General features: G+C 35.5%; 2 protein-coding genes across 2 annotated transcripts in view; one reads left to right on the top strand and one right to left on the bottom strand.

Annotated features, from left to right (window-relative positions):
* Positions 1-12,272, bottom strand: part of LOC108737481 (sex peptide receptor-like) — an 86,326-nt gene that overhangs the window by 42,297 nt on the left and 31,757 nt on the right. The window lies entirely within an intron of this gene.
* On the top strand, positions 185-2,211 carry LOC112905445. Its single transcript, XM_025977908.1, has 2 exons — positions 185-494; positions 997-2,211. The coding sequence occupies exons 1-2, from the start codon at positions 276-278 to the stop codon at positions 1,909-1,911; spliced, it is 1,134 nt and encodes a 377-aa protein (XP_025833693.1). The 5' UTR covers positions 185-275; the 3' UTR covers positions 1,912-2,211.

Consider the following 12,272-nt stretch of genomic DNA (forward strand, 5'->3'; position numbering starts at 1 on the left):
TTTATAAATTAACTACTGTTACGCAGGGAACAGCATCAGCGTCCTATTTAGCTACTAGGACTTTAAAACAATTAGTTTGTGATGAAGGTAGTCGATTTCCCACAGCGGCAGTTAGTGTAGAAAACGATATGTATGTAGATGATTGGTTGTCAGGTGCAAATTCCTTGAAAGATGCAAAATTATTAACAGCACAAGTAACAGAACTTTTAAAATGCGGAGGTTTTCAACTGCATAAATGGGCATCAAATTGTCCCGAATTAATTAATAAAATTGGAATGCAAAACAAAAATTTAGTAGAATTTCCGTGTGAATCTGAAATTAAAAAAGTATTAGGTGGTCGTTGGAGTCCAGTTAAAAATGAATTTACTTATTATGTAAATCCTATAGATAATGAAATCAATGATTGTGTAAAGTGTAGTAGGTACAATGCAAAGGTACCGGACTATCGTATGGGAGATTTACCTGAAACTCGCTTAATAAAGACTCGTCCATTCCTTANGATTTTATAAATTAACTACTGTTACGCAGGGAACAGCATCAGCGTACTATTTAGCTACTAGGACTTTAAAGCAATTAGTTTGTGATGAAGGTAGTCGATTTCCCACAGCGGCAGTTAGTGTAGAAAACGATATGTATGTAGATGATTGGTTGTCAGGTGCAAATTCTTTGAAAGATGCAAAATTATTAACAGCACAAGTAACAGAACTTTTAAAATGCGGAGGTTTTCAACTGCATAAATGGGCATCAAATTGTCCCGAATTAATTAATAAAATTGGAATGCAAAACAAAAATTTAGTAGAATTTCCGTGTGAATCTGAAATTAAAAAAGTATTAGGTGGTCGTTGGAGTCCAGTTAAAAATGAATTTACTTATTATGTAAATCCTATAGATAATGAAATCAATGATTGTGTAAAGTGTAGTAGGTACAATGCAAAGGTACCGGACTATCGTATGGGAGATTTACCTGAAACTCGCTTAATAAAGACTCGTCCATTCCTTAATGTGGGCTTGGATTATTGTGGCCCTTTTCTTTTAAAGGAAAAGAAATTCAGAAATAAAATTAAAATTAAAGCGTATGTAGCTGTATTTGTTTGCTTTTCAACTAAAGCGGTACATCTGGAATTAGTAACAGACTTGACTACTGAGGCTTGTATAGAAGCAATAAAACGATTTGCTGCTCGGCGAGGTAATCCTAATAATGTCTATTCAGACAATGCTACAAATTTTGTAGGCGCTAAGAATGAAATATTAAAGTTACAAGCATTTTTTATGTCAGATGAATATTCAGGAGGTTTAAAACAATATTTTTCAAAACAGCAAATTAATTGGCATTTCTCGCCCCCACGAGCACCTCATTTCGGTGGCTTATGGGAGGCTGCAGTAAAATCCTTCAAAAGTCATTTATATAGAACTGTGGCTAATGCGTTATTTACTTACGAGCAATTTAATACTTGTATTATTGAGATTGAGGCAATTTTAAACTCACGCCCATTAGTACCCATCTCAAGTGACCCTAATGACCTTGTTGCCCTCACTCCAGCCCATTTCCTTATTGGGGATTCATTAATGAGCTTTCCAGAACCCGACTATAGGGATGTTTATCAAAATAAATTATCCACCTGGCAACGAATACAACAAGTGAAACAGCATTTTTGGAGTCGTTGGTATAAAGAATATTTGAACGAACTGCGAATTCGAAGTAAGTGGCACAAGGGAACTTCAGAAGAAATTAAAATTGGGACAATTGTGTTAATAAAAGAAGAAAATCTTCCGCCAAGACAATGGAGTCTAGGACGCATTATTGAATTACACCCTGGTGACGATAACATTGTGCGGGTAGTGACGGTGAGAACTCAAGATGGTGTTTATAAACGGTGTATTAAAAAACTATCACCGCTACCCAATTTATAGTAATGAAGTGATTTTGAACTTAAATCGTTCAAGGTGGCCGGTGTGTTCGGTATTCACCGTATAAAATTAAGTTTATGTTTATCTATTGTTAGAAGTAAAGTTTTGTTAAATTGTAAATGTTTAATTAGCGTGGCAACCCCTGTCAGTATTAACCTTTTAATTTATAGTATGTGTAAATAATGCCTCTTGTTCGTAAATTTTAACCTTTTTTTATGATATTCGTTATTTTTAGTTTCTTTGTAAGTTTCATGTTTAGATAGATTTATAGCTCTTTTGTGTAATATGTTTGGACCCTTTAGTGGCATTTTACTAGGCTAGGATTAGTACTATTGAATTTAAATTTATTGTTTTATTAGCGTAGCTAGAAAATAAGAAGCACGCTTTCTAGTGCCATTATTTGTTTATATTGTATATTTTCGTCGAGTCAGTTTTAAGAGAAAGTTTTTTGTTTTGTATGCTCGACTTTATTTTTTTGTGTAAGATAAGAGTGGGGTGGTTTCTGTCAACCATTCCTAATAAAAGGGGTTGCAACGGCTCATTTGAGAGAGATTCATAAAGATCAAGAACTAGAACGAAAAAAGATAGATTCAATAGCCACTTTAATTTCCTTTATCTGTTTTTTCATCTGTTTTTTAAGTTTAAATCACACACGTTTCATTTTGTACATATGTAAATAAATAGTTAATTTAAAAGCAAGTGTTTTCAATTCCGAAAAGCAATAACTAGATCGCTCGCCATTAATTTAGCGTGCGACTTGAGGATACAAGAAAGTTATCTTTCACTCAACACAAAAATTTCCTCAAGAGAACAAACAGTATGTTTCAATCAATGGGTCTTGGAGACCTACAATCTTTAAATTTGACTAAGAGGTAGGTCCTATTCGACTTAAATTTTATCACAGGTTAACAAGGATCTGAAACAAAGACTTGTTTGTCAGATATCTACAGGAATATTAGAAAAAGGTAAAGTTTGTAAGCTTGTAAGTTTGGATGTAGGGCTTAATCTCGAAAACTATCCATCCGATTTCAAAAATTCTTTCACCAATGTTTAGAACGTACCTTCAGGGTGAACATAGACTGTGTATTATTCCGTTAAGGTACGGTAACGAATAAAGGGTTGACCAAATGCGTTTCATACGAGCACAGATTTAACGATAAGAGATGTATGACTGCTTTCTATAGAATAAAGAAAAGAGTCTGCAAAAAAGTCAACGACATATGTTAAAGTTAATTAATCAATTAACAAAATATTACTTTTATCACAGTCATAAACTGAATTCCATCAAAAGGATGAAGCCGCAGGCATAGCTACTCATAAATGTAGAGAATAGACTGAACGTTCCCTACCAGATTGTGATATAAATACAGATCAAAGTGCGAGAGAGATAAAACGAATGTGTGGACTGTGGTTATGTAGTTCTATGGTTATTACATGCTTGTAAAAAAGACGCAACTATTGATTGCTCATCAGTCGATGTCCCTTTATTTCCTTTAGTACAATGGTCATGCTCAATCCATTGGTCCATGCTCTATAATCTATATCTGCACGAGATATTTGTTTCTGTTCAATATCAACAGTAACTATCAAAGGATTACAATTGAAAAATAATATAGGGTTGTTCGGAAAGTCATTTCGTTTTTTCCCGACAGAGGATTTAATTGTATTCTTTGCACCCAACTTCATATTTAAGCCGTATAATTTTTATATGCTTTGAGAGCTCATATAGCAAGGCTTGTGTGTGAAAAATTCCAATTAATTCTACGCAGTAGTTTTTGGTTGGTGCCCTTTTAAATATGGAGAGCGATAAGCAGCATTTTCGACATATCTTACTGTTTTACTACAGAAAGGGTAAAAATGCTGTTCAAGCCAGAAAGAAATTGACTGATGTGTATGGAGAAGGTGTGTTGACAGTACGCCAGTGCCAGAACTGGTTCGCTAAATTTCGATCCGGCAATTTTGATGTCGAAGATGCACCACGTTCGGGAAGGCCGGTTGAAGCTGATAAAGACGCGATAAAGGCATTAGTTGATGTGAACCGGCGAATAACAACACGTGAGATCGGATTGAGGTTAAATTTATCAAATTCAACAGTTTATGACCACTTGAAAGGCCTGGGATTATCCTCGAAGCTCGATGTATGGGTTCCCCATGTTCTCACAGAGAGAAATCTGTGTCGCCGCATTGACGTCTGCGATTCGCTTCTCAAACGTCACGAAAATGATCCGTTTTTGAAGCGCATCATCACTGGGGACGAAAAATGGGTTGTATACAACAACGTCAAACGCAAGAGGTCATGGAGCAAAAAAGATGAACCGGCTCAAACCATTTCCAAAGCCGATATTCACCAAAAAAAGGTGATGCTGTCTGTTTGGTGGGATTTTAAAGGAATCGTTTTTTTTTAGCTTTTACCGGATAACACAACGATTAATTCGGAAGTCTACTGTCATCAGCTGGACAAACTGAATGATGCACTTCAATAATAATTTAATAAAGTATTTGTTTATTATACGAAAACTGTGTTTCATTTCCACAAAAAAAACCAAATGACTTTCTGAACAACCCTATAATTACTAATCCATGTTTGAACTTAATCCATATCCAGTAGGAAATAAACATAAAAAGATTTTGAATTCTCCAATTCTCCTCCAACTACAAAAATAAGAAAAATGTAATACTTGGGTATCTGAATGTTCCTCGAATTGTTTTTTATTTCATTTGAAACTACAAAAAGTTATACAAATTCGGTTGATTTTGTAATTGTAGCCATAAAAGGTTTCCTTTTAACAACCTTAATTGAGTTAAATTAAAACCTACCCGTACATTATTTGAAATGTGTTTGAAGAAGAACAGAAAAAAGATTTAGTTGAAATGCTAAAATAAACTCTGAATAAATTGACATGCTTTGTACTCATTTCAATGGAATGAGTGTAAAGTAATTTTCATGTTCGTTTCTCATGTAAATACATCAACTGTGAATAATGGAACCATAAGGGAAGATAACTCGTATCGTAAAACCGCTTTTTGTTTAAAAAAGTTCTGCGTTGTAACAACGCTTTTAAAATAAGATCGTAAATCTTCCCCGCAAAGGTTGTGTTTCCTTTTTTTTATTCTTAAACCGTCGCGAAAACAAGGGAAAGGGCATGCGAAGATATATTTCGTTTCATTCTACTGATAATAATTTCCCTAATTCGTTTTCAGATTTTACAAACTACCCCCTACTGAAACCGCAAACATTAATTAACCTTCCAAACCCACTACAAAAAGTTGGACGATTTAAATTACTACCTAACGTTTACCACATTTTCATATCATATCACATGAAGCCACCTACATTACTTGGCTGACCCAGATTTTGCAGTTGTAAATTATATTCTTCCAGCAGCAAAAAATAAAACAAAAATTTAATTAACCATGGAGTTGATCAACATCAAATAACCTATCAAATTGGTAAAGACTTTCGTGGCCAGTAGGTGAACTAATGCTGTTCTGATTCGGGTCTAAAGATCGTGTGTGTTGGCGTGATAGTCTACATTCAGCTTCGGAGATGGAAAAACTTCTAAAGAAGCTCGCAACTTCAATGCACGACGACATTTAGAACCCGAATCAAAACAGCATCAGTCCAATCCGAGTAGGAGGAGTGTTTCGTGGCCAATGGTTCGGGGTCTACTTATCTCGGAGCGAGCCATTCTTAAAACACGTTTTAAATATCCTTTCATCTCCGATACTGGATGTAGACTGAAGAAATTCGCCACTCGTGTTAGCGAAACGTTAGCAAGCATGTTCAACACACAACCGCCTTTAGACCTGAATCAGAACAGCATCAGTTCAGATAACCTATTTCCTACTCAAACTGCATTGTATGAGATATTTTGGAAATTATGTGATTTCTGAGCAAGTGTTAAATTATCTTCAAATTTTGAAACAGTACGCTACTTATATTATATTATATAACCTTGTATATAAGACAAGTAAGATGCTTATTTTGGGGTAAGTCCCTAATTATCGCAAATCTTTTAACAAACCTTATATAAAAACAATAATCAAGCAGTGGCACAAATAAAAAAAGATGAAAGGTTTTTTATTACTAAAAAAATGAAGATTTTGGCGGATAGAAGTAGAGGATCTAGGAATAGATCGATCTCCATTACCTAAATGTAATAATCGTAATGAAGATGACATATTTGCTGTGATAGACACCTTACACATTTACTGTATAAGATGGCTTTAAATAAAGAACTAAAATACAGTAAAATTTCTACGAAAATTTCGCATCAAAAATTTTACCAAGATCACGTTGTTCCATGGAGAAGAGGACGAGGATAAAATCATGATAATCCATGGGAGGGAAGGGGTTAAAAACAGGCTAAATGGTGTTTATACCAAGTTATACCTACTTGTAAGCTCCCCACAATTAGAGAATAGCTGCAACCACCGAAATCAAATTAACTGCTTATTAGTTATAAACCCACGCTTGCATGTGCGCACTCAATTTCCGTTTCATACTACAAATTTACTCTCGACTCCCTACAAGAAGTATGTATAACTTAAAAATGAAATCGAAGCAACCCATTCTCTTTTCAGAAGAAGCTCTATCTCCGCAGAAAAAATTGCATGAGTGTCATACGTTTTTCCTTTTGGTATTCGAATAAAGTATATTAATTGCCTTATTGGAGGTTTTCCCCCCCATGTACGATTAGATTAGGTGTGGGCCAAAGTTGGCGCTTGTACAAAGTTAAAATACAACTCTGGGCTAGCCCACTCATACTCACGACAGACGTTGTAGGGAATACCGTAAACATAGAAAAGAGATGTCAGATAGGAATTGCAGCGGACACTGGTAAAGAAAAAGGAATAACATTACACCAATTCATGTGTAATAGAAAGAAAGTTCAACATTCTCAGGAATTTAGGAAAGAAAGACGCTTGTTTAAGGATCTAGTTCCAACTAGTTAGTTATAAAGCCGACCCCGATCTTTTGCGTACCTAAGCAACCTCTAACCGCTGCACCGCTTACTATTATTAGGTTATCTCTTTTTACTTTGTCTGTTCTCCTCACGAAACATTTCCTAATTTAACAAATGAGCGTTCAGAACGCAGCAAGTGACTACAGTTCCGACTACACGACCATGAACATGAGAAACAAAGTGCTAGTGAATTATTATACCAGGGGTAAATACATTTCTCGTTGATCATAACCACACATATTATTAAATATTTGATATAGTTTCCAAAGAACTGATGAATATGTTAAATATATGAAATCCTATGATATTGTTAGTTACTTAATAGTGCAATATTAATTTGAAATCATTTTCTCGATTTTTTATTTACCCACTACAAACTACCTCAAATTAATGAGTAGTTTAGGGCAGAACATTGGTGCGTAAAGCCAAAGGTCCCGGGTTCGATTCCCGGCGGGGGTGTGACAACAGCAACAATTTTTCCCTCATTAATTTGAGGTAGTGTGCAGTGGGTAAAAATTTCAGAAATGAATTTTCAGAATAATATTTCATATTAAACTAACTCACTTCCAAAAAAGATGTCTAAATTGTACGTATGTTTAATCATAGTATATTCAGTATATAGTTACATTAGTTCGACGGATCGTTAACCTTGTAGGTCGGTTGGTCGTGGTTGTTGTTGTCACCTCTCGTAGTTTAGTGGTCAGAACATTGGTGCGTAAAGCCAAAGGTCCCGGGTTCGATTCCCGGCGGGGGTGTGACAACAGCAACAATTTTTCCCTCATTAATTTGAGGTAGCGTGTAGTGGGTAAAAAATTCAGAAATGAATTTTCAGAATAATATTTCATATTAAACTAACTCACTTCTAAAAGATATCTAAATTATATGTATGTTTAATCATAGTATATTCAGTATATAGTTACATTAGTTCGACGGATCGTTAACCTTGTAGGTCGGTTGGTCGTGGTTGCTGTTGTCACCTCTCGTAGTTTAGTGGTCAGAACATTGGTGCGTAAAGCCAAAGGTCCCGGGTTCGATTCCCGGCGGGGGTGTGACAACAGCAACAATTTTTCCCTCATTAATTTGAGGTAGTTTGTAGTGGGTAAATAAAAAATCGAAAAAATGATTTCAAATTAATATTGCATATTAATCCACTATTAAGTAACTAACAATGTCATAGGATTTCATATATTTAATATATATATAATTAAGTTAATAAAAATCGACGGATCGTTAACCTTATATGTCGGTTGGTCGTGGTTGCTGTTGTCACCTCTCGTAGTTTAGAGGTAGAACATTGGTGCGTAAAGCCAAAGGTCCCGGGTTCGATTCCCGGCGGGGGTGTGACAACAGCAACAATTTTTTCCTCATTAATTTGAGGTAGTTTGTAGTGGGTAAATAAAAAATTGAAAAAATGATTTCAAATTAATATTGATAAATATGTATTTATTTCGTGTAGTAGAGGTCAACTAGGGGTTGCGATAAAAGTAAAGATTTGAATGAATGCAAGAGAATAATAAACAGAAGAGGAGAAAGACTAATCCTATTAAGAAAGATTTTGAAAATTAGAAAGGGGTGAAATATGTAAGAGGGGTGGAATAAATTTGAATAAATTCATTTAGGGAAAAAAAAGAATTGGCACAGTAACAAAGTAGGGAATGCAAATGAAGGATGAAAAAGGAATAAAGAAATTGCAGAATTTGTGAAAGGGGGAATGAAACTCTGGTATATATGTTAGGAGGATGTATTGAGAACAAATGAATGGATAAATGCACGTAGAAGAGGGTAGTAGTAAGTTTGATTAGTTTTTATATGCATTTAAGTGTACAACTTTAAATTGAATAAAAGATATATAGTTGGATAGGTGAGAAAAAATAGGGTAAGGTCAGATAAAGGAGTTGTTCAATTTGTTAGTTTACAGTATCCTATACTTATTATTTTGTTAATGTTAATTTTTAGTTATTTATTTTATTTATTCAATGTATGTATATATGAATGAATAAATATATTCTGAAGTTCAAATAAAGCTATACTTCGTTTAGATTCTGTAGCGATGTGACCTTCAGTTTGACCGACGCAAAGTAGAACAGAACAGCATTAGGCCAGAAAAGAAAAGAGACAACTCTCGGCCAAACCTTTAACCGGTGAGGAGCGTATAAACCTTACAGTACTGCACGGAAAATTGACCATTTTATCCACTACAATTGATTTGCTCAAATGTGCTGTTATTGGTACCATTTACTACAGAAAATATCAACGAGATGTTTATTTATATGTGAAGACATATTAATGGCTTTAACGCTTGTCTTCCACTCGCACTACTATTTATCATTGAACAAAACTTTTGGCAGGCACTGTATGAAAAAGTGCGTTTAATGAACAAGAGTTGAAAGTATAATGAACTTTTTCTCCCCACCTACGATTTTGCCAGCGCGCATCCAAGACATTGGAAGGGGAACATCGCTAGAGAAAGTAAATGAGGTATACTAACTACTTGAAACTAGAGGCTAGCTCATATAAGCTGTTATAGTTGTCTACAGCCACCTTCTTTTTCCCATGATATACGTACTATTACATGAGTAGATAATGTACATGTTCTTCTTACTTCGTTCATGGCTTCGCAGATATCACTTATTAGATTCATTAAAATTAAGGAGTCCCCTAAATTAAGCATCTTCTTCACAGACTTGCCCTACCCTATTATAAGAGGTTAATTTGCCTCATATAATAGCGTTAATAGTTGAACTGATAACGAAAAGAAGCTTTGGGGCTGGTCGGGTACCAAGCAAATTTTTTACTATTTTTGGAAATTAAGTTAGTCTTAAGAAAGTTGCCCTTATTTGAAATTTAATCAGAGGAATGTTCCAAAAGATAATGATAGAAATATACAGAGTGTTTTTAAATAAGTAGCAAGTTCTGAAGGGTGCTAACTAGATCTTATAAGTAATCATATGGAGAGTAAAGCAGCGTGGTTAAGGGGTAAAAAAAGTGTAAGAAAAGTTACAATCCGAAGGCGGCCCTGGGCGTGAATTGGCTAAAAAGTAAACATAATAATTTTTAGAGGCCCATTGTAATAACAATTAATTAAATAACTTTGTTCACTGTTTGTTGATGATATACAATACTACTTAAGGTACATCTCGACATGGTATTAAGAACACAAAAGAAAAAAATTTAATGTTATGTAAAATTTAATAGCTAAATTAATATACCTTAGATAAGTAATAGCAATTTTATTAAATTTCAAAGCCACCATTGAGGTATTGCCAAGGTGCGTTATCTTTTCCATGGGTGGTTCGCCAATAACCCTATCCTCCCATCAGAAAAAATTAATTACACCAGTACGTTGCACACATCTACGAACGTACACTACAAAAATTATCTTCGGGTCGCGCAAAAAAGTCCGTCATTAATTTGACATACTTCATTTGCAGCGATCATACATGTAAATCATTAGCGTCATACAAAAAAGACAGACGGAGTTAGATCAGGACCTCGTTTCAGCTATCGTACAGGACATGTACATTCGTCCAATCCAATGTCTAGTAAAATGTTTTTCTAGAAACTCACGCAATGATCAATGCAATAATACCTCCTATTCTCCACTAGCCTATGACACTAACACATTGACCTACTTCTAATAAATTCAACTATGTACCAACACACACATAGGTAATACTAGGGTCAATTGAAAAGTCCTCGGTCTGACACATAGATGGCGGCACCAGAACTAAATCCATATGATTTTCAGTTAGTCTTAACCTTCAAAAGACGCGTCTATAAATTTGACGGCTGTCGGATCATTAGTTTGTGAATTATAGCATTTTTAGTGAAGCAACTTTTGTTATTGTGAAAAAAATGGATAAAAAGGAATTTCGCGTGTTGATAAAATATTGCTTTTTGAAGGGAAAAAATACAGTTGAAGCAAAAACTTGGCTTGATAACGAATTTCCGGACACTGCCCCAGGAAAATCAACCATCAAGGATTGGTATGCTAAGTTTAGACGTGGTGAAATGAGCACCGAAGACGGTGAACGCAGTGGACGCCCAAAAGAGGCTGTTACGGACGAAAACATTAAAAAAATCCACAAAATGATTTTGAATGACCGTAAATTGAAATTGAATGAAATAGCAGACACTCTACAGATATCAACGGAACGTATACATCACATCATTCACGAATATTTGGGTATGAGAAAGCTCTGTGCAAAGTGGGTGCCGCGCGAGCTCACTTTTGACCAAAAACAACGACGAGTTGATGATTCAGAGCAGTGTTTGAAGATGATCACGCGTAATAAACCCGAGTTTTTGCGTCGATATGTGACAATGGATGAAACATGGCTCCATCATTTCACTCCGAAGTCCAATCGACAGTCATCGGAGTGGACTGCACACGATGAACCCGCTCCAAAGCGTGCAAAAACGCAACAGTCGGCTGGCAAGGTTATGGCGTCTGTATTTTGGGATGCGCGTGGAATAATTTTCATTGACTACCTTGAAAAAGGAAGGACCATCAACAGCGACTATTACATAGCGTTATTGGACCGTTTGAAGGACGAAATCGCCGAGAAACGACCGCATTTGCAGAAAAAGAAAGTCCTGCTTCACCAAGACAATGCACCGTCTCACAAGTCAGTGAAAACGATGGCAAAAATTCATGAATTGGGCTTCGAATTGCTTCCGCATCCACCGTATTCTCCAGATCTGGCCCCCAGCGACTACTTCCTGTTCTCAGATCTCAAAAGAATGCTCGTTGGGAAAAAATTTTCGTCGAATGAAGAGGTGATCGCCGAAACTGAGGCCTATTTTGAAGCAAAGGACAAATCGTACTACAAAAATGGTATCGAAAAGTTGGAGGATCGCTATAATCAGTGTATCACCCTTGAAGGGAATTATGTTGAATAAAAAAACGAATTTTGCAAAAAAAATGTGTTTTACTATTTTAGGCCGGGGACTTTTCAATTGACCTGTTACAAGCCTCCAACGTTAAAAGAACCAAAAACTGCACTAGGCAGGCTGTAAACATAAACATGAACAATCACACTTAATCTAATCTAACAAATAATAAACAATACATGAGTATAAAAATACAAACGAAACACAACACGCATACTGCTAAGTAGAAGCTGAATGAATGCGGTGTTGCAATGCAGTATTTCCCTGCGTGATCCTGCCAGGGCCGGACTAGTCATTGCCTGTACCTTCAAATACGTTTTTTTAAATTTTCGTACCGTCAAACATTTACTTACTTTTCTTGTTTTGTAGTGCCCTCAAAGAAATATTTAGATGGCTAGACAGTAGTAGAGAGCAATCCTAGATCCGCTAGACATTACTTATTTTCTGAATAACAAAATGGGTCGGATAGAGTAGTGTTAGTTATTAGCTGCTAAAGGTACGTAA

Source organism: Agrilus planipennis, unplaced genomic scaffold, assembly GCF_000699045.2.
Source record: "Agrilus planipennis isolate EAB-ADULT unplaced genomic scaffold, Apla_2.0 scaffold155, whole genome shotgun sequence".
NCBI lineage: Eukaryota > Metazoa > Arthropoda > Insecta > Coleoptera > Buprestidae > Agrilus > Agrilus planipennis.